General features: G+C 45.4%; 1 protein-coding gene across 1 annotated transcript; it reads right to left on the bottom strand.

Annotated features, from left to right (window-relative positions):
- Nucleotides 1–4,839: 4,839 nt before the first annotated feature.
- Nucleotides 4,840–24,497, bottom strand: CSRP2 (cysteine and glycine rich protein 2). The gene is made up of 6 exons (XM_061415594.1): nucleotides 24,417–24,497; nucleotides 13,064–13,176; nucleotides 10,282–10,450; nucleotides 6,514–6,643; nucleotides 5,773–5,866; nucleotides 4,840–5,150 (listed from the first exon to the last, which is right to left on the bottom strand). The coding sequence occupies exons 2-6, from the start codon at nucleotides 13,173–13,175 to the stop codon at nucleotides 5,074–5,076; spliced, it is 582 nt and encodes a 193-aa protein (XP_061271578.1). The 5' UTR covers nucleotide 13,176; nucleotides 24,417–24,497; the 3' UTR covers nucleotides 4,840–5,073.
- Between the last annotated feature and the right edge of the window lie 1,970 nt (nucleotides 24,498–26,467).

Here is a 26,467-nt window from a genome sequence, read left to right on the forward strand (position 1 = left end):
GTCCCTTGATCTAGGTCAGCTAAGTCACCAACTCAAGGAAATCATATGTGTCTCTTAGAAAAGTTTTTGCCTTTGAATTGAAGTATGAATGTTTTGCTTAGATAAATTTTACCAGAATATCTCTGTCATCAGATAATAGACTGGTATTGGGAAATACTTTTTTAAAAAATTAATATGTTTATTTTAATTGAAGGCTAATTACTTCACAGTATTGTGGTGGGTTTGCCATACACTGACATGAATCAGCCACGGGTGCACATGTGTCCCCCGTCCTGCACCCCCTTCCACCTCCCTCCACACCCCGTCCCTCTGAGTTGCCCCAGAGCACCAGCTTTGGGTGCCCCGCCTCATGCGTCAACTTGCACTGGTCATCTGTTTCACATATGGTAATATGCGTGTTTCAGTGCTATCCTCATGTCATCCTACCCTCGTCTTGGTAAGTGCTTTTTAATACATGGCAGTGTTTCTAGTACTAAAAAAGAGGGACTATTCCATCCAAAGCATTAGGAAGCCTCATTGCTACTAATGCTGTTTCTTGGATCTGTAGTTTTATAGTTTTCATCAACTTTGGAAAATTTTCAGTCATCATTTCAAATATTTTTCTTCCCCCGCATTCAGCAGACTGCAGTTACACACATTTGAGACTGTCCTATGGCTCAGTGATAATTCATTTATTAAAATTCTCTTAAGTTCGCTTAAGTTCTTTTCTGCACTGTCTAGTCTGTCATCAGGACTATTCAGTGTATTTTTTTTATCTGCTACATTATAGTTTTCACCTACAATGCTTTATTTGAACCGTTTTTACATCTTCCGTATTACTACTTAACGCTTTCCAAATAGAATACTGTTACAATTAGCTGTTTTAATATTGTTACCTGCTAATTATCACAGTGTATATCAGGTCTCAGTTGGTTCTGATAGATTTTATTATTCATCATTATGAACTATTTTCCTGCTTCTTTGCATGCTTGGTAAATTTAACTTTTTAAATTATTTTGGAACTTTTATGTTGGAGTATAGCCAATTAACAGTGTTGTGATGGTTTCAGGTGGACAGCAAAGGGACTCATCCATACATACACAAGTACCCATTCTCCCCAAACCTCCCCCTCATCCAGGCTGTCACATAACATTGAGCAGAGTTCCCTCTGCTATACTGTACATTAGGCCCTCCTTGCTGGTTATCCATTTTAAATACGGCAGTGTGTACATGGGGATCCTGAACTCCCTAACTAGCCCTTCCTCCCACCCCCAGCAACTATAAGTTCTTTCTCTAAATCTATGAGTCTGTTTCTGTTTTGTAAATTTGAATCATTTCTTTCTAGATTCTGCATATAAGGGATGTCATATGATATTTTTCCTTGTCTGTCTGACTTACTCCACTCAGTATGACAAGCTCTGGATCCATCCATGTTGCTGCAAATGCCTGGTAATTTTTGATTGGATGCCAGACACTAGAAACTGAGTACTGGGTATTTTTTATTGCTGTAGAAATTCCAGAGCATTGCTCTGGGATGCAATTATTTGGAAACTTTGATCCTTTCAAGTTTTGCTGATAAGCAGGGGTTTTTAAGGCAGGGCCAGAGCAGTGTTCAGTTTAGGGTTAATTGTTCCCCATTACTGAAGCAAGACTGTGTGTTCCATCCAGAGTTCCGAGTCACACTTCCCGAGCTCACTGGTGAGAGCAGGCACTATCCCCAGCTCTGTATGAGCACCGTACGCTGTTCTGTCTAAACCTTTGAGATGGCTTTTCCATACTCTTGAGTATTACCTCACACGCAGGTTCAGTCCAGAACGAAGCTGGAGACTTCACGTCGGGGGCTAGGCGGGGCTTTACGAATGCCTGGGGTTCTTGCTCTGTGCAGCTCTCTGCAGCCCCTTCCACTCTAGCCACCTTGGTCCCTCGGACCCTCAGGTCCGTCTCCTCAACTTGGGGTGCCTTTCAGCTCCCTCGTTATTCCCCCCCCTTGCACTATAGCCCAGAAGCTGTCAAAAGAGTAATAAGCTTGCTAATCTCAAGGCTGACCTCATTTTCCCCTTAACTATCCTTTGTTGCCTATTGTCAGTTCTCAAAATCGTATTTTTTTTTTCATGTAATTTGTCTTTATTTTTGATTGTTTGAGGTGAGGTGAATCTGCTTCCTGTCAGTCTCAACTTGACCATAAGTCTGAGCTAATGTATTTTTTAAATTTTTAAAAAATTTCCTAATATGGAAAGTAATGACAGATTTAACTGTCATAAACAAAAGCTCTTTGCAGAGGGGTGGGGGTGGGGGGCTCAGTAAATGAAGAATGTAAAGAGGTCCTGGGGTCAGAAAGTTGGAGAACCAGTGGTCCAAGCCATCATTTCCCAGTGTTGTTCCTTGAGATGTTAGTGGTTCCACCAACAGTTAATTCCATGTAAGGCTTTCTTTAAGTTAAAACAGACTTCTCACCTCAAGATCTCAAGACTTCAATATGCCGATGTGCACTGTGAATCTAAAGGAACATAGGTACAGACAGAGATGGCTGTAACGCTCCCTAAACTTGATCATGAAAACTTTTTAGGGATCGCACTCGGGTCTCATGCTTTGCAGGCAGATTCTTTACCATCTGAGCCACCAGGGAAGCCCTTCTGAGCTAGAGTTATCAGCAGATGTACCAAAGCACCACAGGGGCCTGAAAATATCCCAAGTGTGTCATTTTTAAAACAAAAAGATTGATATTTACTATGCAACACTTTAATACCACATTTGGATTAATTTGGGACTACCCTATTGCTCTACTTCCAAATGATGAAAGTGATGCCTCTCAGAACAGAGCCTGCTCAAAGCCAAATTTCTGTTTCTACTCCTGGAACCACTGGAACCTTTATAGTTTTGGAGTAGCTGTTTTGCCATGGCTCCCAATTTAAGAATAAGTTTAATTCTGAATGGGGGGGGACGCGTCTAAACTTTAAATTTCAAATTATCAGGTGCCTGACAACTTCGTGTATTTTCCTCGTGAATATCTGTTCGCATCTGCAGTACAGATTGGGAAACCTAGTAGCATTGGGAATGTTGGCTCTGTGGTTAAATTCTGATCATCTCTAGCACCGAAACGTTTAATGGCTTAAAAAGGCACTTTTGTTCACAGATCTGCAATTTAGTCAGAACTCAACAGGAATAACTCACTTTGCACCAGTTGGTATCCACAGGGATGGTTCAAAAAACTGGGCACTGGAACAGTCTGCAGGCTGTTGGTGATACTGTCTGATGAGGGAGATCTTAGCTGAGGTTATGGCTGTAACAGCTACACGTGGCCTCCCTGCCAAGAGTAAGCATCTCAAGAGAAAGGCAGGCAGCTGTGTTGTCTTTTCTAGCCTAGTCTGGTCCATTATATATACTGTTAAAAATGAGTCACTAAAGTTGGGTAATTAATTAGACTCCCATCTTTTGATCCAGCTGTCAAAAGAATTTGTACACATTTGAAACTGCCACAGAATTTCAATTTATTACATAAGTCTTCATAATCCTATATCCTTTATTGTTTTGATTTTTACTTATTTCTTTTTGGCTGTGCTGGGTCTTGTTGCTGTGCAGACTTTCTCTAGTTGTGGCAAGCAGGGACTACTTGTTGCAGAGCACAGGCTCTAGACAAGCAGGCTTTCGAGTACAGGCTCAGTAGTCGTGGTACATGGGCCTAGTTGTCTTGAGGCATGTGGAATTTTCCCAGACCAGGGATCAAACCCATGTTCCCTGCACTGGCGAGCAGGTTCTTAACCACTGGACCACCAGGGAAATCTGTCCCTTTTTGTTAATTAACTTCCCCAGCCCGCTGTCCCCTTTCTCACAGTGAAACCTAACTTATGGAACATGCAAAGTGTTCAAGGCTGTGATGTAAATAATCATGAGTTGTTTTCACCTGGTACATCCTCAACTAGCCTTTTCCCAGTAAGTTTCTGACTTTTTCCCTTTTCTTGAGGTTATGTAAGATTAAGATATATTCACACACTAGGCTGGTTCAATTTTATAATTACACATTACAGAACAATTTCACACCCTGCTCCTGAAAAATAAAGGGTTGATTGAGTCTTTGATAATGAACTAAAAGTTTCTGGAGAAATAATGAAAATATACCACATATAGTCTAATATTCGTTTTCTCCTTGAGCCAGCTGAATGTGCCAGGACAATGTAACATTCTTTGCTGATTTTGCAGAACTGAAATTTGCAAGATAATCGCCCATTTCGTGGATTAGTAATTCACCATCTATCAGATGAGAGTGGGGAGTCTTAAAAAAAAGTCACACTAAGCCTCAGATTCTGTAGTTGTCTATAGGTAGCTATTTGTAATTACCTAGATAAATCCAAAGAATTTTTAAGTGTTTTGTTTAACAATGTGCCCTCGCTGGGTCAGTGTGCCTTTCTGAGAAGCTTGTTCAGAAGGGCTTCTGTGGCCTCACTCCTGGAGGTTCTGCTGCTGTGGGGCCTCGGAACCTGCCTTCTGATACTCTCCGGTGACTGGTGCAGGTTGTCTAGGAGCCATGTTTTAGGAGATTGCATCCAGCAGCAGAAGTGCGCCCCCTGAGCTTGAGGGGGCGGGCAGGCAGGGGTTCTGCACTGCTAAATGCCAGCTCTGAGGCGCGGGCATGGTGGGCCTGTTGCCTCACAACCCTCACTTCGGGCACACTTGCCGCTTGGAGAGCCATCTTTTCAAACAGCTGTAATGCAGAGATTAACCTGGTGAGTCAGCCACGTAATGGGGTAGGTAGATGCTTGTTAACCAATAAAAATGCAGGTGGGGACCCACTGGTTAGTTTTACACTAGCCAGCATCACAACAGTCCTCCAAAAGGTTAACTGAAAGACACTGAATACCCAAATCAAGCTGGAGTTTTATTTAAAATGTAAAAGAAATAGTTCTTGAAATACTGATGAATAAAAGCAAAAAGATACAGTGCTGTCTTCCTACTAGTCAGCCAGCCTATCCAAGTACAGGGCAACATACAGTACTTCAGTACTGCAGAATTTCACAGTAGTTTAGTATTAGATTATCTGTGCCTAGATTGTGTAGAGATTCTCAGTGTGTGATCTTTCTTGGTTCTGGGTTTGCACCTCTACTGAGCATGAACAAGGGCCCCTGCTCCTTGGCCGTAGCCAAATCCCTTGGGCCCAAAGTTCTTCGCGTAGCATCCTACAAAAAGAAAAGGGAAGAATTAGTGCAAGTCCATTAAGCTTTGCTGCTGCTGCTGCTGCTGCTAAGTCACTTCAGTCGTGTCCAACTGTGCGACTCAGGCAAGAACACTGGAGTGGAGAATCCGAGGGACAAGGGAGCCTGGTGGGCTGTTGTCTCTGCTTTGCTAGCACTGCTTAAGACCCATGTATCAACAAACCTCTGTAAATTATAAAAACCTGCTGGCTCTGCCTTACAGTAACTATCTTAAAGCTGCAAATTTAAGTCTGAGTGTTCTAGTTCGCTAGGATTCAGCTCATAGTCGCAACTGAGTTGCAAGTTGGGACCAGACTAGTTATATATTTGTCTATTACCTTCATATATTCATATGTTTTGCTTAAAACATTTAAGTTGAAAGAAGACTGCTGTTTATGTAGAGGCGTTTTTAATGGCCGTGTCCTCAAGAATGTTCTGTGGTTTTCTGTTCTCTGTAAGCATCCCTAGATCTTTTCAAATTCCCAGTGGCACTATGCCCACCTTTTCCCCACTTTTAAAGTATTTCCCCCCTGCTGGTGACATTTCCTTCACTAATAGCCAGTACAGGATATTCATATGGACAGCAGTAACTGAAGTTAAATTATACCTTTACAATAGATTTCACCTTCTTTCTCAGTCAGAGTTGTTGACTCAAGACTCTTCCCGCACTTAGCACATCGGAAACAGTTTTTGTGCCAGGGCTGGAAGAGAAGAATGAGTAAGTTTAGGTGCTGGAAGATCAACCCCACATGGGCTCCTGACTGCTGTGGGTGAGCCCCAGCCAGGCTAAGACCAGACTCTCCACATGCTCGGCTGCCTGCAGAGGTGCTCAGTTCAAACTTCATCCACAGAAGACACGGAGCGGGAGCTGTGCCACAGAAGGGCCATTTCCCTAAGAGCTGTCCGAAGGCTGGCTGCAGGCACAGTGGGCTCCCTGTAAAGACCACCTCCTCCGTGGTTGAGAACACAGCAGCTTAGAGAGGAGATGTGCTCGAGCAACTCTTCCAAACTGCATTAGCATCAGGTGCCCTGATGCTTCCTTTCTTGTTTTTTCCCTTTCACCACACTGAAAAACCTGTGCAGTCCAGGTGTGTTAAAAGTCTTGTTTTATTCGTTAACACCTTCATAAGTGCCCCCCCCATAAAAACAAGTTTCTGTTAAACATGGATGTGATCTGTCAAACAAGGGGATCACTTCAAAAAATTAATGATTCAGATGGAAATTTGATTACGAAAAAGTTTAGTTCAAGGCATTTATTTATAAGGCAGAGTGCCTGAGTGGGCCTTGAAGGGACCTGGGGGAGAGAGGGAGCAGAGAGCGGGCTTACTGACTCTAGACAGCACCTCACCTTTCCAGCTCCAATGATCTTCTCGGCAGCGTATACGGAATCCCCACATCTGGAACACTTCTCAGCACCTCCATATTTCTGAGCAAATTTAGAAGTGTTTGGATTTGTTGTCGGCCTGTGAGGTTGAACACTTGTGGAAGGGGGAAGAAAGGAACTAGGTAAGATTTCCCAAAAGGCTCTCAGAAGCCACAAGGCAGACACAACAGAACTCGAATGTAACTGCTCTACTGTCCTTGGCTGGAGGCCTCCACAGGCCAGGGCAGGGCAAGAAGGAAATCCCAGGGGCTAGCCGTCTATTTATAGGCTCATTATCGTTACCAAAAGTCAGACAAGGCTCCAGACGTAAGTATCTGTCCCTCTGAGTCTAAACTCATCAGAATTCATGGAATCCTCAGCACTAAACACTTAAGCTACCTACCATAGCATGTATGTGCACCCCACATTCATATTATTATTATTGTTCATATAACATTGGAATTAACAACTAGCTTCTTCACAAAAAATAGAAAAAAATCAGTGGTAGTTTAAGCAGTCAAGTTTCTGCATATAGGCAGAATTATGAAAATTAAGTATGTTTTATGGATTATTTAATTCCCCAATATATTGGGGGAAAGTATAAATAGCAGATAAGACAATAGTTAGCATTCAGCAAAGGGTAGCTAAGTGTCAGTTTTTCCATGTAGGAAAACAATCTTGTCCTAGTTATATTTTATTAACTTACGTTTATATTTTAAATGAAATGTTTATTGAGAAATACCGCCTTTTCATAAGACAGTTTATTCAAACTTCACATGTATTGTTAATATCTTCATCTCCAAGTTTCCTACATTTCCACCCACCTAAATTGTTTCATCGGAGAAGGCAATGGCACCCCACTCCAGTACTCTTGCCTGGAAAATCCCATGGACAGAGGAGCCTGGTGGGCTGCACTCCATGGGGTCGCTAAGAGTCGGACACGACTGAGCAACTTCACTTTCACTTTTCACTTTCATGCATTGGAGAAGGAAATGGCAACCCACTCCAGTGTTCTTGCCTGGAGAATCCCAGGGATGGGGGAGCCTGGTGGGCTGCCGTCTATGGGGTCGCACAGAGTTGGACACGACTGAAGCGACTTAGCAGCAGCAGCAGCAAATTGTTTCATGCACAGAATTTCTTGAATCATGTTTGATGTGGCCACTGGAAATTTTATTCTAAGCAACAAATACCAATTCACAGTACTAATTCACAGGATTGAACTGTCTGTAAATGGGCATATTTTTAAAACTCCACCACCCACTGTATGTATATATATATATATAGTCAGCCCTCTTTATCCACAAGTTGTGCATCCACAGACTGATGCAGCCTCAGACTGAAAATATTCAAGAAAAAAAATTCCAGGAAGTTCCAAAAAGTAAAACCTGAATTTACCACATAGCAGCAACTATTTACATAGCACTTACATTGTAATAGGTCTTGGGAGTCATCCAGAGGTGACTTAAAGGTACCTGGGAGGATGTGTGGGCGACATGCAAATACTACACCTTTTTGTGTAAAATCTGAGCGTTCTCGGGTCTTGGGATCTGTAAGGGTGCTGGAACCAACCCCCTGCAGATACCAAAGGACACCCCCACCTACTTTGTGATCTTTAAAAGCTATTCACTGTATCCAACACTTGTAGTTACGTGTTCTCCAAGAAAAATTTCCAGATCTGCCAGTCCTACTGAGAAGAACTTGACGTGGATTATCTTCCACCTTCCTTCCAACAACCTCGGAAGGGAAAGTCGCTTAGTCATGTCTGACTCTTTGCAACCCCATGGACTGCGACCCACCTCTGTCCATGGGATTCTCCAGGCAAGAATACTGGACTGGGTTGCCATGCCCTTCTCCAGGGGATCTTCCTGACTCAGGGATCAAACCTGGGTCTCCCACATTGCATGCAGTTTTGGCTGCTGCTTTTACCATCTGAGTCACCAGGGAACTAACAACCTCAGGTATGGTTAATTGTTACCTTGAATGTCAGATGAGGAAACATGGGCTTATGTGTTGAATAACCTGCTGAAGGGCTAGAGTATTAGTAAATTGGTGAGCCTGAACTAAAAAAATCCAGGTCTGCCCAATGAAGATGTCCCTGCCCCAAGTGCTGCCTCGTCAAGAAATTCTCCCGGAGCTGTGTGCGCCCCACACCTGTTGCGCTGACCACATGGGGGCCTTCCAGACCACAGGTGCTCCCAGAGTGCAGTCACTGAGAGAGGCTTCCAGAAAAGGAAAGCCTACACCTAGTCCTGCTGGATGCATGGCACAGGGCCAGGCTAACACAGGGAAGAGGGGAGGGCACAGATCACACAGGCCAGCTTGGAACATTGGCCAGTTACTGGAGGACGTGGGAAGAGCAGACACAGAGGAGGGGCCACTGGTCCTTGTGGCTTTACCACTATGGCCACAGTCACTGACTCACTTTGGGGTCATGGATGAGCTCTTGTTTAGGGGGAAGCTGGACAGATCTGTGCTTGAAATAAAATCTTGGGGAACAAGAATGGATTTTAACAAGTTGGAAAAGAGCAGAACAAGAACAGTGAACATTAACGAAGTCAGAGGTAAGCTGGCCTTCCTGCAAGTGACGGCATGCAGCAGTGAATGAGTCAGTCCTGGTACAGCTGACGCCCAGCAAGGCACCATGGCTCAGAGAGCAGAAGAAACGAGAGAGAGGTGGGCTTCGATGCAGAAAGGAGCACAGGTTTGGGGCCAAGAGGACAAATGTTCAAATCCTGGCTCTGCTACTTATCTGTGTGAACTGAGCCTTAGTGCCCTGTCTATAAAACAGGGACAAAGTATCTAAACTCAGAGTTACTATGAAGATTATACAGAATGAACATACATGTTCAGCAGACATTATTTCAGGCATACCATAATGCCTTGTGCTTAAGAGTATAAGCTTTGGAGTTACACTGTTCCAGGCTCTACAGTTAACTAGCAGTGTGACTGTAGGCAAATCACTTAATTCTGTCTTACTTTGTTCCTAAGATGGGAAGCCCTACTTTATAGGACTGTGAGAAGTATATGAGTTACCATATATTATTGCATCGTGTCCAGTCTAGAGTAAGGGCACAATTAATGGCCTTGTCCAAGGGAAAGGCCATCTTACAGGATTATTACACCACTTTTGGCTTCTTCAGTATAAAAGTGGATGTGAAAAATACGAAGTTCAAATGAGGGAATTATTGGGTCAACAATAGGAATAAGTTTTATGTGAAGAAATTAGTCTCAACATGTATCACTAAAATTTAGCAGATTTATTAGCACTTGGCTTACTTGGGTACTGACACCTTTAATAGCAACTCATCTCATAGAATCAAACACGGGAAATAATTTCCAGTTTTAAGTAAGCTAAAGAAAAGTCACTTCTTGGTGAGGAAGCATTCTGGCATGGAGGGAGTGACTGAGGAATCGTCGCCGACTGCGTAACTGCACAGGAGAAACGCATCTCCTGATTCCGACACTACATCTGACATCTTTGAAGCGCTGTGAAAGTAGCACTTTTGAGAATATCATGACTCCTTGATACAGCTCAGAATGCTATAAACCGGGACTGCACATCACTAGAATAATTAATAAGAGCTTTGCCAGGTCCAAAACTGTCCATTATTTCAAGCTTAAAGAACAGCAGTAAATCTGAGTCATTGTCTTTGATTATTTCAAGCTAAAAACCTGGAAACACCCAGGTTCCGCTGCTCATCAAGCCACATGAATGGCCACTCCTCCTCCCTGCCGGTCAGAGGCCTGACTCACCTTTCGGGCTTGATGCCCAGCCTCTCGCCCCGGTCCATGTTGAGGGTGCCTGCGCCCTGGCCGTACCCGTAGCCTTTTGGCCCGTACTTCTTTCCGTAGCAGGATTTGCAGTAGATTTCTTCATCGTGAATTGCCACTGTTGTACTATCTAAATTCTTCCTGCAAACCACTGAGGGGGAAAAAGTTAGACTTAAAAAATGTGCCCAAAATGCCTTTTTCCTTAGAACAATGATAGGGCTGACACAAAACTTAGAAAAGGGAAAGGCACAGGCTCTCATTCCTGCTTTATCTGCCTTCCTCCACCTATATGATGGTTTGCATTAGAAATACATTAGAATGTTAACATCCTGAAGCCTCAAACTTTGTGGTAGGATCTGCCTCCCAGGCAGGAGGGAGAGAGGTTTCAGAGGTGACTGTGATTCGTGCACAAAAGCACCAGAGCTAGCGCTTTGTGCCCAGGCCTTTGCTCCTAGCCCTCAACACTCAGTCTTTTCATCCCCTTCATCCAAGTATTGTTAAAGAACAAAAGGGCAGGAGTGCCTTGACGGGGGGAGGGGCTGCCTCTGCAGCTCTCCTCCCCCAAAAGCACCTCCTGGGATGAAAACAGTTTTAAATCCAGAATTCTAGTTTTCATCACTAGTCTGGAAGGGAAAAAACAGTCTTCTCGCATCTCACCACCAGCTTCTCCAGCAGTGATAAGTAACGTCTGAAAATCGTCAAGTGGTTTCAAGTCTCCCTTCAGTCCCAGAGGGGAACACATTCTTTCTTGATGGATTTCTTAACCACAAGACATTTCCACGTATCCCACTTCATAAAACTGCCAAATGTCATCAAGTTTTATCCAGACATTATTTCACTTTCTAAAACTGCAATTAAGCTGGAGAAAAAAAACAAACTGTGAGAAAGCTCACTGGTAGCACAGCTGGGCAGCAGGAAAGCCCGCCCTAGTGCGATAGAGGAGGGGGTCCCCCCCTTTAAAGAAGAGATGGAAAGAGGAGAGACAGAGGGGCAGGGAGACGTGGCCAGCTGGCTGCTTCAGGGCAGAGCTGGATGGTGAAGTTTCTGTTCTCTTAGACTGAAGTCTTCTCTGGTAGAACAGAATGCTATCATCACCTTTGAACCTTGATGCTGAGGCTCAAGTACTGACATACATATGTCTGCCTAAAGACAGAGTGAACCTAAAATTGTACACTGCTAAAGAACAAACACCCTTCACAGAATACACAGAAAAAAACTTTAAACACGTATGTATGAACCAGAACAAGTTTAAATATATGAAATTTTTACTGGAGAACCAGCCCCTCCCCCTAAGGCCTCATCTGCATTCTATGCAGTAAAATTCTAGGTCTATAAACTACTCTAAATTATTTCCTTAAAAGGCTTTAGTCAGCAGAGGCAAATATTAGGAAAGAGTAATAAAAATGACCAGTGATGACCTTGACATTTAATAAACACTGGCTTGATTATGGTGCAGACATCATGGCTTAACCTAGAGGAAACTAAGAACAATTTTTCAAGTATTTGCATTTCCTCTTTGTTCTTACACTCTCTTGGTACGAAGCTATGGAAAAATTAGATTCCTTTAAAAGAAAATTAACTTCTAAGAGACGAAATGGTTAAACCAAATCTGAGGAATGCGAGCTGCTATGGAGGCGCACAGAGCACACACTCATATGCTGTTTGTATTCTGTGTAGCTGCAACTCTCTCATCTGTCTCTGACTGCCTGCAAAGCAGTTGCTGTATAAAAAGGTCCAGATGCCTTCAGTGTTGGTGCCTAGAAGGAAAAGGATGACTAAAATTTGTGAGGGAAGTTCTTTCTGATTATTCCTTATTCCTTAGTGTAACTAATTTTTTTTAAAAAACATACAGAACTCCTAACAGTAGTTTTCACTGCACGGTACTCTAGAGATGGCAGATAAGCTGCACGGATGGGAAGGTTCCTCATGTGACAAATCCTTCATTAAAGAAAATTTGTCATTTGAGTCAAGCTGATTAACGTTGAGTTTTCTGAAGCAGCTACTCTCCCGTTTTAAGACTGAAGACTTGGTGGTCCTCAGAAGGAGTCTGCAGCGTGGCGGGTGGGGGGCTTCTCTCCTATCCTCTTTCTCTCCTTATCAGGTACTGCTCCTCCATGGAGCAGTTGGGCATGTGCTGTTTCATGGGCTACTTCCTGTCTTCATCAGACACTCTGCTCATTCTCCATCCAGAAACAACAGGAATTCCCCACAAATTCTATGGTATTCTCATTTCCTTAGTTCCTTTCCCTCAAATTTAGGACATCATTAACAAGAGAGAACTGTATATATTCACTATCAGAGAAGTCAGGATCTGAGCTTCTAGACATGTGAATTTCAACGACTGACATGCTGAGAAACCCGCCAGTAGGTTTCAAAGAGGAGGAGGTCGGCCAGGACGAGAAAGCCGGAGCGGACAGGGAGTGAGCCGTTCATCCGGGGATTGGAGCCAAGCCCCGGGATGCGCCAGGGACTGTGCTGGACGCCAAACCACAGACACCCGCGCGCTCTGGGTGTGGCAGGGGAGACAGACGTGATAACTGATAACGTGCATGGGAGCCGAGTGGAGGGGAAGTGCTGTGGGGACGCAGGCTGAGTGTCTGGCTCGCTGTCCTTGCTGGGAGGCTGGGTGCATGCACTGTCCAGGAGGACAGACAGGCAGAAACCACTGGGACTGCTGGTGTCAGCTTTGTTAACAGAAGCAGCCTCTTCCTGAAGTAGGTGAATGGAAGCTCCCACACGCGAGTCCGAGCTCAGGGAGACTCACTGCACAGGAAGCAGCAGCGGTGGAAGCTCCGGCCGTCACACTGCACCTCCTCGGCGTGGTACACGGTCCTCCCACAGGCCCCGCACTTGTTGCCACCTCCCCAGACAGGCATCCTGCGGAAGAGAGCATCGTTAGGACGGGCCCCTACCCGACGAGACGCCGCACAGGTTCCCTGGAGGGCTGTTTAGACCCGGGGGACAGCGTTCATTTCTCTATAACCTGCCCCGACCACACCTTTCAAAGACGGGCGGGTCCTCCACATAACCTCATCTTGCCTCCCAAATTATAGCTCTTTCACTAGGAAACGGGGTTGTCACAAACAGGTTTTTTTCCTGCTACAGGACAAAGGACAATACATCAGTGCAGGTCGCCAGGCACAAAACAAACCGCCACCCGCATCCACAGGCTTTAAGAAAGCAGTGTAGGGAGCGGAAAGGCAAACACCCCACCAGCGCAGCCAGCTGTAATGAACTGTTTGAAAACTCAGCTGAAGGGCAGAGCTTTTTGTTACATGTTTACTTCATTGTAACACTGCCAAACTCTTAACCATTTAACATACACAAACTATGACACAATTTCTAGGGAGGAAGCAAGTGCTGAATTTGTGTATCTTCTGTAAAGTTACGGGAGTTCACAGCATAAACAGTTGTTTATCTGACTAGCACAACTTCGTGGGTGGAGCCCGGCTGTAACCACAACAGATCTCCATCCAGATGGCGACCATATAAGCTTCTGTGCCTCACTAATCCAGTGTCCTCCGGTCCAGCCAACAGCTGGCTATCCCTCTCTGATGGGCCTGTCCGTCCATACAAAATATGTTGCCAGTCCCCTTCCTGGTGAAGTGAATTCTCGTTGAGTGTGTCAGAAAAACCTCCTAAGTAGTGTGGCCTGATGGGGCTTCCCAGGCGACTCAGTGGTAAAGAATCCACCTGCCAAAGCAAGAGACTCCGGAGACCTGGGTTCGATCCCTGGGTCAGGAAGATCCCCTGGGGGAGGAAATGGTAACCCACTCCAGTATTCTTGCCTGGGCAGTCCCATGGACAGAGGAGCATGGCAGCGTCGCACAGAGTGAGACACGACTGAGCAACTGAGCACACACACAGTGTGACTTGTGGCAGAGCAGCTGGAAGCTGAAATCCTTGGCTGTCCCGCTATGGTGTAGGGCAGCGTGTTCTCGTCTCTCTCTCAATGACTTGGTCTACTTGGACCCAGTTTAAAATGCCTAGTTCTGAATGGCCAACCTGCTCGACTGCCTTTGCCAGTTACAGCTGTCCTGTAAAGACAGCATGTTATGTCAGCCCTGCAGTACCTACAACACAGTATCTAAAAACACAGTACCAGGATCCCTTTGGCTTCCACTGTCATTTCCAGACTTCCCTTCAGTCAGTGGTGGTTGCAGCCCTTGTCTGTTGCGTCCCCTTGGATGAGCGGCTGGCCTCAGTACGAAGTGTTCACAGCTGGCTAAGAAAGCTGGGACATCCTGACTAACTCAAATCTGGCCAGAAAAAGAAGGAACAGGGACAGCTTCTTAAGCAAAACACTGAAGAACCTTCAGTCTTAAGATTAAAAAGGAGGATGGAGAAAATTCCCATCCCACTTACCATCCTACACCATTTAGACCATCCAGAACGCAAGGCTTCCTGAACACTGAGGTGAGGTCTTTCCACAAGAAAGCCTGACAGAATTAATCACCGTGTTGGGCACCCTGCTGGTACCCAGCCTTCTCTGACCCCTCTTCTGGGAATACTTTCCTCAGATTCTCTCCAGGGAAGCAGCCATCTCTTTCTTGGCACATGTGGTTTAAGAGACTTACTAAATGCAGTTTCCTGGAGACAGTCCACGGTGCTTGCTACCAATTCAAGACAACATGCAGGTAAGCGTTTAGAAACCTTTCCGCAGTTTTATGCCACAACAATCAAGAGCATGACCAGTGGACTCATCTTGTCGGACAGAGGACAGTCAGTCAGTCTCTATTTGGAAATTAAAGAGAATGGTCCTTTATCACAGACGGTTTGAGAAGCCCTGGGTTAGAGGGGTTTGACTCTACCCTCCACTCCAGGGTTGGACATGCGACTCGTCATACCGGTCAGATCACTGCATCCCCTGTGATGACTGGTTTAGGACCAGGCACAGGACCCCAGGCCAGTTCAATGGAAGTGAAACCTGATCTTTGGTTTACAACTAACTGGGCGAATGCAGGAGGGGCGTTGCTAGCAGCTGTCTGCAAGAAAACTTAAGAATGAAGCCAGCATAGAGGAAAACAGAGAAACTAGATGCTTTTCAGCTTCACCTTGTTGTATCCCGTGCTCTTCAGTTATATGAGCCAATAAATTCCCTTTGGGAGATAGAGCCCCTGGTCTCAGAAATAAACAGCAGCAGCAACACACAAAGAGACACACCAAGGCCTGACTGATGGGACTAGTTATCACTGTCTGTTGGCCTCAACTTGCAGAAAGCCTATTTCCCTTGTTCAGACAGGAAGAGATTAATTCCTGGGGTCCACACATGTTACCAGGCTCCTGTGAAGGCATCGTATAGGATCGATACCCAGCACCAATGGGATATATCTGCATGCTGTCCTTTGCTGCTAAGTCGCTTCAGTCGTGTCCGACTCTGTGCGACCCCATAGACGGCAGCCCACCAGGCTCTTCCGTCCCTGGGATTCTCCAGGCAAGAACACTGGAGTGGGTTGCCATTTCCTCCTCCAATGCATGAAACTGAAAAGTGAAGTTGCTCAGTCGTGTCCCGTGTCCAACTCTTTGCGACCCCATGGACTGCAGCCTACCAGGCTCCTCTGTCCATGGGAGTTTCCGGGCAAGAGTACTGGAGTGGGGTGCCATTTCCTTCTGTCCTTTAGTAGTTGCATAAATTCTCATTCCCGTCCCTGCAGACAGATGCTCCGTTGTTTAAATCCACAGTGAAACCTGAGCCCGACTGCAGAACTTGACACAGAGCTTGGCTCCAACAGCCCTCCCTGGCTTGAGCTTGGAGCAGAGTTAATGTAATGACCTTGCCCCATGGCTCCAAAGTTACCTGTGTTCTGGAATGCTCACAGATACAACAGACATCTGCTGGAAGTAACCCCATGATTCTGAGGTATCCAAACACCAAAGCCAGACTTGTAGGTAATGATGCTGTAGTGACTTAAAATCGGATCCCAAACATCAACAGCCTAGCTGGCTTTTAAAATACATTATTGGCAAGGCCCTTCTCTTCGCATTCGAAAGTGTCATGGTACCACCAATGTGTATCATATTTACTTTGGAGCAATCACCTGTCAGGAGCTAGACTTCTATCAAGACTAACACTGTCCTGGGTTTTCTTTGAACAGCATCTAAAAATACATCAAAACTAACTTGTCACTCTATGTTTCTCTCTGCTGTAGAGCAACTCGGGACTTTTAAAAAAGGAAGAATATCCTCCCTTTTCTTATGCAATTCAGGGTTATATAAATTCACTTCTTATAAGTCAAGTCTGATTCCTGTTGTACACACCATGCCATTCAAAGGTAAGTAGTCATCTTTTGGGGAAATACCTATCCAATAGCTATTCAGCTTAGCATTTTAAGAACTTCTTCCTTTGGGGGTGGGGATCACAGTTCTGTCTTCCCCCCACATCATCTACCAGAGTATTTGGCATATGTTAAAATACATAATTTCTATTGTTTTAAAAGAATCTTTCCGTTTTCAATTTGTTTGTACACTTCCCGATTCGATCTTTTGAAGACAGCGGTAGCACTGCCCTACTTTTCTCCATCACATTCTTGGATTCTCAGCACAATTTCCAAATCATTAACTTTTTAAAAATTGCACTCAGCTTAAAGGCTTTGCTCAGGGTTTCTGAATAATGCTCCCTGTGGGCCAGGCTAATAGGGCATCCTCAGAGAGAGCCAGCTGGATTTATGTTTATTGGTTAAGCTGGATAGTGGGTAGCTGGGTGTATCTTATGTTATTCTCTGTTTCGTATGTCTGAAATATTTTGTAATGGAAGGAAAGAAGGAGGGCAAAGAAGGAAGGGAGAGATGAAGGAAAACATTGATTTAGACAGACCTGGGTTAATTTCACTATTATAATGGTTGTGCAATCTTTGGCTTTCTTATCTGCAAAAGAAGGGGGGAAGGTAACCCTCTACCTCACAGAGATATTGTGAAGATAAAACACAAATACATAAATTTTTTTCTTGGCAGATATCCAGTAACTGGCAGCTTGAGGATGGGGGAGCATCTCATACTGTCCACCCTGCCAGGAGTCTTCCTAGAGGAAACCCCCTGACCAGGACCCATAGGACACAGCACAGAGCAACAGCCGTAAAGAAAAGTCACCTGATCAGTCACTCATAAACCTTCTGGGACGTTACAATGCACCACAAGTAAATGGCAGTTGGCACTCGTGGGGACTATGAAATTAAGTTTGAATTTACACCTTTGGGTGTGCCCCTCTGCACATTTGCTAAATCTGGCAGAGGGAATGGGACCATCTTCCATTCCTGTCACTCTTGGCACTGCTATGCATATATTAAAACACACACAAACGCAAAGCTTCATTTTTCCTACAAGCTCCCGGCTGCACTGCTCCACAACAGCTGACATTAATCACAGCAGACTGGATTTGCACTGAGCAGTCTGCATGCCTTTCCCTGATCCTGTGCATTAATTTACAGAATGGTAAGAAAATCCCACGTTACACACACCTTGCAAAAGAGGCCACACTGGGGCTAATTCCGGTTTTTCATCTTGTTCTTTGGTTCTCATTACCGGAAAGAGTTCCAGCACTAGGATTTATCCACTGTGCTGGATGAAAAAAACTTGATCTTCATCCAAACACCTATGTGCAGTTTCTCTTTGCTGCTTCTCGCTAGTCTAAAGGCACCACACCCAGAACCCATAAGACTTAGCCCAAGAAGAAACTTACTGTCTAAATCTGAGTCACCTTGTGGTAAAGTTAGCTCATTCTCTAGATAGCCAGTGGCCAGAGGCATCATTCTCCCCACCTGTGCTGCGCTAACTGCCTTATTTTAGGATCTGAATGACGCAAACCCATGAATTTCAAGTCTCCATGTCACCACTTGCAATTTAAGTTAATTGCTCTGATGCCGAGTGAATTGTTCATAAACCTAGATTCTAAATGCTTCCAGAAGATCTGCCATTTTACAACTACATGCAGGTCTTTGTTATTATACTAGAATCTTTGTTATCATACTATAATAACTTCCCAAGAGGACAATCTACTATAAACCAGTTTCATTTTGAGCCACATCCAGACAGGGTCACTTGTTAAAGAATATGTAACTGTCCCCAAACACAGTGGTTTTTAAAGAGGCCAGAGTTTGAGAGCTGTAAATAATTGGAAATTAAGCTTCACGAGCATTCATGTATGAATGCCCATTCTAAAATTTTCTTCTTCGACCCAAACTACCTTCTTATTAGTCTACATCCCTTATCTGAGTGAGACTGCATCTGAGTGATGGGCTCCTTCTACCAAGGCCAGATCCTCAAGCTGGGCTTCAGGAGAGCTCAGCCTCAGGGTGAACTAAGAAAATGGATTTTGGAGTCAACAGTCTCACTTCCCTCATGTGCAAAAGGAGGACAGCAGTGCCTTTCATATAGAGTTGTTAAGAGAATCAGATGAGAAAATGTCCTTCTAGTCAGCATCTAATCACTGGTCGCCTTTACCATCGGTATTTAGTCATGTTCAGTCTTTGTTATCAATACTCATCTCCTACCCATCTCAGAGTGCATCCATTCCTTCATTACACCCCTAATCCCTCTAAAACATCAGGAAAACTGACTTCCCTCCCTCATCCAGTTAACTCCTGACTTCATTTCTGAATCTCGAGTAATTCTGGCAGCACAGGAGCAGCTGATAAAGACTAACGCTGCACTGTTTATGCAGCTCTCCTGCAGACCTATTAACTCAGCATCTTACAAGCTGTATCCTGGGTCGGGAGCAGAGGATAGAAGGGTAAAGGGAGAGTGCCAGTTTCTCAGGGAGTTCTACTTTGGTGGTAGAGGTATATAAACAAGTAACAGCAAAATAATACAACCCAAAGCCCAGACGCACGCAGAAGGGGTTTGGGAAGTCTACTGATAGAGGGATGCCAGGATAGTTTCATCTTGTTCACTGATACGGGTTCCTGCAACTATGTTGAAAAAAGATTCCAGAGATCAGTCAAGGTTCTGAATTCAAGATTATTATTTTATGTCGGCCATAGAAATTGCAGTGCACATGCTGCCTCTACATCATTCCTGGAGGAAGAGAAAGTGTGGGACTCAGAATCAGACACTTGTAAGCCTGAAAGTCGGTGATCAGCTCTGCTATCTTAACCAAGTTCCTGATCCCCTGAGCCTTTATGTCTTCAGCTACAACTTGGAAATGGATGAGCAGTCTCTCATAGGACGACTGTTAAGGATTTAACGAGATATTAATAACATTCGTAAAGTTCCTGGCAGAGAGCCTGTGCTCCATAAACGTGGGCCTCCTTTTCCTTCAGGAGCACCAGTGCACCTGAAATATGGTTAGCAGATGTTCTGGGGTTAAGTGACTTGCTCAGATCAGTGACCTCCAAAGATGCAAATCTAGGTTCAACCACTCATGTCTGACTCCAGAACCACAAGCTGTCCCCCAAACTCTAGTGTCTGATTTAAGGATGGAGAACATTCAGATCACTGGAGCGTGAATTGTAACTTACACCCAGGGATGCCTTCCATTCTGCCCAGTGTCTTCATCCAGCCAACTGGCAGTTAAGTGTCCTCTCTGCTAATCTCACACCCAAACGGCTGCTCTCAGCCAAAAAGCACTCTACCACTCCTCAATGCTCTCCCAAGTCCATCCTCCTCCTGAGGGAAACCTCCCTTCTGTCTAAAAGCACTCCTGTGTTCACCTCACCCTCACCATTCATTACTGCTTCTATATCTTGTTGCCACTCATGTCTTCAACTCGGAGGACAGCAAAATCCTTGACACAGATTTGGAGACAAGCTGCCAAATCACCCATTAGAATACAACTACGCTCTCAGCTTGGTCAGTCTGACCTCCGTCTGCCAGACCTCCATCTGTCCAGAATCTGTGCAAACGATAAGATATTTAATTACTCAGACAATTTAATGTTTGTGTGGTTTTTACATACAGTCAGACTGAGATTGATCTGCCAAGACTACTGTTTATTTGCCAAAAGATCTTAGGTTGGTTATCTGATCTGCTCATTTTCTCATTTTAAAAATGGAGATACTGCTTATTTACATCATAAGGCAGTTTTGAGATTGGACGATATTTGTAAAGCACTTAGAATAATGTCTGCCATGTGATAAGTAACAATAATTAGAAATAGTTATGTAAAGGTTGGGCTTCCCAGGTGGTAAAAAAACCCGCCTGCCAGAAGATGCAGGAAACACGGGTTCAGTCCCTGGGTGGGGAATATTCCCTGGAAAAGAGAATGGCTACCCACCCCAGTATTCTTGCCTGGAAAATTCCATGGACAGAGGCATCTAGTGGGCTACAGTCCATGGGGTCACAAAGAGTTGTGGATGCGACTAAGAAAAATCAATCAAATGTAAAGCTTACTATACTTATGTTAAGTAGTTTACTTATATTAACTTACTTAATCCTCGTAACAGCTGAGGATTATCATTATCATTATCCTCATTGTATGAGTGGGAAAGCTGAGGTATAGATTATTAAGTGGCTCATAACTGTGAAACCAAAAATTACCAATTCAAGTTAAAAATACCAATGAAATTTAAATAGACTGTATTGAGTTTACTTGACTGATGTTTCACTAAAAGTAAACCACGGCTAGCAACACAAAACAGTAGTGACTGACATGGCCTATTAGCACAAGTTCTTTTTTTTTTTTTTTAGATTAATGTATTTTTATTTAAAAAAAATTTTTATTGGAGTATACTTGGTTTACAATGTTGTATTACTTTCTGCTGTAGAACAAAGTGAATTAGTCATAGATGTATACAGACAGATGTATCTCCTCCCCCCCCCCCCCACCTCTCTAGGTCATCACAGAGCACCCAGCTGAGCTCCCTGTGCTACAGCGCAGCTTCCCACTAGTTGTTTGATACGTGGTAGCGTATATATGTCAATGCTACACTCTCAACAAGTTCTTTTAAATTGGGTGTTTTCTGTCCTGCTGTGGGAGGGGTGAGGATTTGATTCTGTTTTTCTCTTCTGGAAAAGACGCCACAATGAAACCTTACTGGGAAGACATCTGGCTGAAATGTATTCAATGGTATGTGTCATCTTCTTATTAGTCGAGGACAATTAGTAGCAGTGTTGGCACAATGAGATGAGTAACAAAGGAACCTGATGTCCTTTGCGAATGGTTTACAATACACAGCTTTTGGTTCTTCCTCTAAGACTTACATTAAAATGTTCAACAATCAGAACTTGTGCCTGGCTCCTCCACAATCCATTTTGAGAAAACTCCCCTAAGTCAAGGTTCTTAACCTGAGGTCCAGAGAGTCCCTGAAATTCTGAGGATTGGTGAACTTAGTACCATGTACTTTATGTACTTAAAAAGTTTAAGAAGGGGTCCAGAGACTTCACTAGACTGCCAAACTGTTCCAAGACACAAAGAAATTAGGTAGTACCATCCTGAGTAATCGAGAACCCAGGTGCAGGGAACCCCATCCAAGAGAACACAAGGGATGCCAGGCAATACCAGCCCAGGAAATGACACAGTTGAGGAAACCTGCAAAAGGGAAGAAAGCTGGCCTCCAAGCAAGGCCTAGGCAATACTGTCCAAGTCAGCACTCTCCCAGAGGAGGCTTTCGCTGATAGCCATTTACCCCTGTGTTCAACAAAGTACAGAATGGTACAAGGAACGGCATGCCTTCTGAGAACCCCTGCAAGGTAAGTGCTACAACACCCATTTTATAAGATGAAGTAACAGACCCAAGAGTAAACTAACTTGCCTAAGGTCATCAAAGCAGTGGGTGCTGAAGCTGGGATGTGCATTTGGGCCCAACTGGTCAGTCCTGTCCTTCTCACCATGCTATGCCTCCTCTCCTGCAGTGGGCGTGCTCATCCTGCTCATCTGATTTCCCTGATTTTTGACAGAGAAGAAAAATTGGAGGCCCAGATCCCCACATTCAGTGGCACTGAGGTTTCTCAAGCTCTTCCTTTATTACTGCCAACTTTTACTCTATGCCATCATTCTTGCTGTTTTAATGTAAAATAGAGTTTCCTCAAGATCCAAGTGAGTTGGCGGTTTCATCAGGACAGACTTCCAAAGAGTATGGCTTTCAGCTCAGGATTTGGCACATACCAGTATTAATCAGTATTTGTGAATACATTTAGAGGAATCCATTAAAAAATTCAAGATAGAAACTGTAGCTCCAAGCTGCTAATACTTACGTGGCTTGAGTCCAATTAAATCTTTGTTCTCTATAATTGCAATCTTACTCAAACTTTCATTCATTCATTCAGCTAACCAGTACTGGTTCTGGTCCAACAGTGTTTAAGATACCCAAGCAAAGTTCTGTGAATTTCAAAGACTCGTGAGATGCAGACCCTGTCTCTACCTAACTTCACTCTGAAAGAGAAAAGGAAACTAGAATTCAGAGTAGAAAGAACCTTGAGAAATACTGGTAAAGTATCAGAGGAAATCAGTTTTAGAGGGCAATGACCAATGAGATAGTGGGGGGAGACCACAGAGGACTTAATAAAATTTGTTCTAGTTTGGTATGCAGTTTTTAAAGTATGTCTTAAATACATACAGTTTTAAAGTATGTCAGTCTGTCACTTTCTGAGACAGTCTGTGGAGTGTGTTTCTCTCTAAATACTCCACTTCTTACCTAATACTTTCTCAGTGAATTCTGAGATGAGGCATCAAGAACCTGAGTTTCATTAAGTCCTGAGACTAGTAACTAAGGCCCTCCCACCCTGGTGGAGATGAAATAATGATGTTGACCGCCCTCCCCCCCCCCCCCCCCGCCCCTCGCCCCTCGCCCCCAACTTCAATAGACTAAGGCTTGGACTCTGTTGACCTATGTCCCAATTCTATGCTGAATTCTCCTTTGCTCAAGCCCCCTCATGAATATGCATGTGCCCTTAGCTTAAAACTTCCCCAGTTTTGCTTGTTGGGGAGACACTTTTGCAGTTGGGGAGACACTGCTTTAGGAAAGTATTCTCCTTCCTTGCTACAAGTAACAATAAACCTTCTCTCTCTCTCTCTCTCTCTCTCACACACACACACATAGAGTATGTGAAATTTACCCTTTTAGAATCTATTGCCCAGCTCTTTCCTGAAAATCTGAGTCAAATTATTACCAACTCTGTGGCTGTCCTATTTGAATTCTTGGCATTTTTATAAGTAGAGCTTTAAAACAGGTTAATTAGAAAAGTTAAGAATTATAGAGGCCATTTTTACTGCTCGAGTTAAAAAATTACCCAAAATAAAAAGTATTTATAAAATGAAAATGAAAAACAAGTCTGGTCTCTGGACCGCGAATAAAGCAGCTTAAACATTTTGAGTAACCATTTAAACAGATACCGTTCTACAAAAGTCCAGGCTGGGAGGTGGGGGTGGGGCAGACGTGGGTGTCTCCTGACTCAGAAAAGCCCCCTCCCCCCTCCCCCCTGGGGGCTGCCTACGTGGAGTTCTGGAACCGCGGTTGTGATTTTCAGAACCTGTTGCAGAATTTACAAGCATTCTTGCTTTCCCGGTTTGTACCTGAATTGTAGAAAGTTCCGGAAAAAGCTGGGACAGATCGATATGACGTTTCACTCCCGTTCCTTCAACATTTAAGGTTCGGCGCTCGGTGGGCAGAGGCCACCGAACAACAGGGCTACCAGGAGCTCTGTACCGCAACAGAGGAAGCATTCTGGGTTCAACCGGCTATGGGAGCCCCCTGCTCACCCCCAGGGCTCCGAACCAACCCCTGGGAAGGTCGTCCTCAGCGCACAGCACACTCGGGGCACAGGAGACCCCAGGACTCGGATTCCGCCCTCCTCTTCGCGGAGAGAGAATGCGCCACTGGAGGAGCGGGCCCAAGACTACTAAACGGCGGATTAGCAGCCACGCGAAACTCTCGACCCTACCTCTCTCTCCCGGAAAAACCGGTATGGAGATAACGCACCATTATTTCTCTGCCCAGGGGACCCGGGATCCGAGAGCAGGTCTCGGGCGGCCGCGGGGACCAGGGCAGGTGTGTGGAGGGGTATGGCGGGGATCGGGGCGCAGGAGTGAGGAGGATGAAGGGGGTACCAAATGGGGATCGCGATGGTAACATCAGAGGAGATGGGAGGGGGCGCCCGCAGGGCGGCCTGAGGGTCCCGGGGGGCTAAGGGGGACCCCCATCCCCAGGATCGGCGAAACACCCCCATCGCCTTACTCCGGTTACTCACTCAAATCGGAAGGAGGACCACGCTGAGCGTTCGAGAACAGGTCGCAGAAACCGCGGCGGGAGTCTGGCAGCCCGGCGGAGAGCGCGGGTACCTTTTAAAGCCCCCGTGGGCGTGGCCTCTGTGCACCCCGCCCCCACCCCACAGCGCCCTGACGCACCGCGCCGGTACCTCTTAAAGCCCAAAGGGTGTGGCCTGTGTGCACCACCCCCGCCTCGCGGCGCCCCGCCCCGCCCCCCCGGGCGGCCTCCCGGGCACGCTGCTAGGACTGGGGGCGTCTGGCGGGAGGGCTGCGCGTGGCGGGTCCCCGGGGTGAGGCCGGAGAGACAAAGGCAGAATCCCGCCTTTTCCTGCTGCATCCCGCGCGCCCGGTGTCCCCCACCGCACTGGGACCGTTCCCGCCGGTTTCCTCTTCACCCTAGCCCCTGAAGCCCGCGGTTTCCAGAGGCGCTCAGGAGTTGGGAAAGGAGACCGCCTCACCCTGACGCGAGGCCGGACGCCGGGACGGTCCCGTCGGGAAACAGCTCTTGCGACGTGCCGTTCCTACCGCGGGCGCCGGTTCTCCTTCAGGACGGAGCACTCCAAGGTCGAGGGGTTTCCAGCAGTAGAAAATCGGCCAGATCGGGGGTTTCCACCACCCCCTCCCTTGCCTTATCGTTATAAGTAAACTCAAAGTGATCAACTTCCCCAATGGACAAGTATCCTGTGGCCCGATTTCCAGCTTCTGGGAATTCGCGCAGCCTTCCTGTTCTTAAAGAGCAAAATTTCTCATCTAGACTAAATAAATGACGTTACACAAAACGCCTCATTACCCAAGTGTTTTGCTTTTCCCACCACGGTTGCACACACTGCTGCGGGGGTCGGGGGGGCAAACCCAGCCCGCAAACCCGGGCGCCAAAGGACCCTGCTGCGTCGGTGTCGGAAAACCCCAGGGACGGCAGTGACAACCGAGGCGACCTGATACCGGACCTTACAGTCTGCTTTATTGTTTCAGGTGGAAAGAAAAATAAACAATGGCATCTCTACCTTGTTCACAATTCTAGGCTACTAGAGACCTCTGTGCCGGCAGCGATGATCCCTGAGAGTTGGTGTTTAGGAAAGTGGAGAACTCCAAGAGGCAGTGACCAAGGCTTTCCCTCAGGTCACAAATGCAATAGCCTCCTCTAGTGCAAAGCTTCTCCAACTCCACACTGTAGGCATTTGGGGTTGCATGATTCGTAGCTGTGGGGGCTTGCTGCACATTGTAGAATGTCTCCACCGACATGTCAATAACACCCTTCCTTACACACTGTAATAATCGAAAAGTCCCCAGACAGTGGTAAGTGCCCTCCTGGGAAGGGGGCAGAGGGCATTGGTTGAGAACGCCACCATGGTATATATCTGCATGTCAAAGTGGCTTATAGTATTATTATTGTTTTATTTTATGTGCTGGGACCAATCCAGGATAAACCCATTAAAACAGCAGCGTTATTCTCTGTCCACCCAGTACTGTGCAAAAACACGTAGTGGTGATTGACATCTCCTGATATTGTCTTGGGAGTCTGGAAGTATTCCTGCCTGCTGTGAGTGTTGCTAAATATGGTCAGCCCCTATTTTCATGACATCATCTAATGTAACAGTGACTTGACTCCTGGGGCCAACATGAAGAATCTGTTTTTCAGATTCTATATACCCTTTAACTCTGCTGCTTACAGTATTTATTTTTTCTTGCACTGGTTTATGTCGTGTTTCTAACTGAATGAAGCCATAAGTGAATTTTGATGCCACACTGGTTTTCAGTAAATTGTTGTCCTTTCTCAGTTCTTTTGGGTTCTTTTTGTTACCTCCAGGCCTGAGCTATTTGCTTTCTGATATGCTCATGTCATCCCTAAACTTGTCAGTTACCTCCTAGCTTTTGAAGTTGAGGGCTTCTCTGATAGCTCAGCTGGCAAAGAATCCACCCGCAATGCAGGAGACCTGGGCTTGATGTTGGGAAGCTCCCCTGGAGAAGGGAAAGGCTACCCATTCCAGTATTCTGGCCTGGAGAATTCCACAGACTGAAGTCCATGGGGTCG

The sequence above is a fragment of the Bos javanicus genome, chromosome 5 (genome assembly GCF_032452875.1).
Source record: "Bos javanicus breed banteng chromosome 5, ARS-OSU_banteng_1.0, whole genome shotgun sequence".
Classification (NCBI taxonomy): Eukaryota; Metazoa; Chordata; class Mammalia; order Artiodactyla; family Bovidae; genus Bos; species Bos javanicus.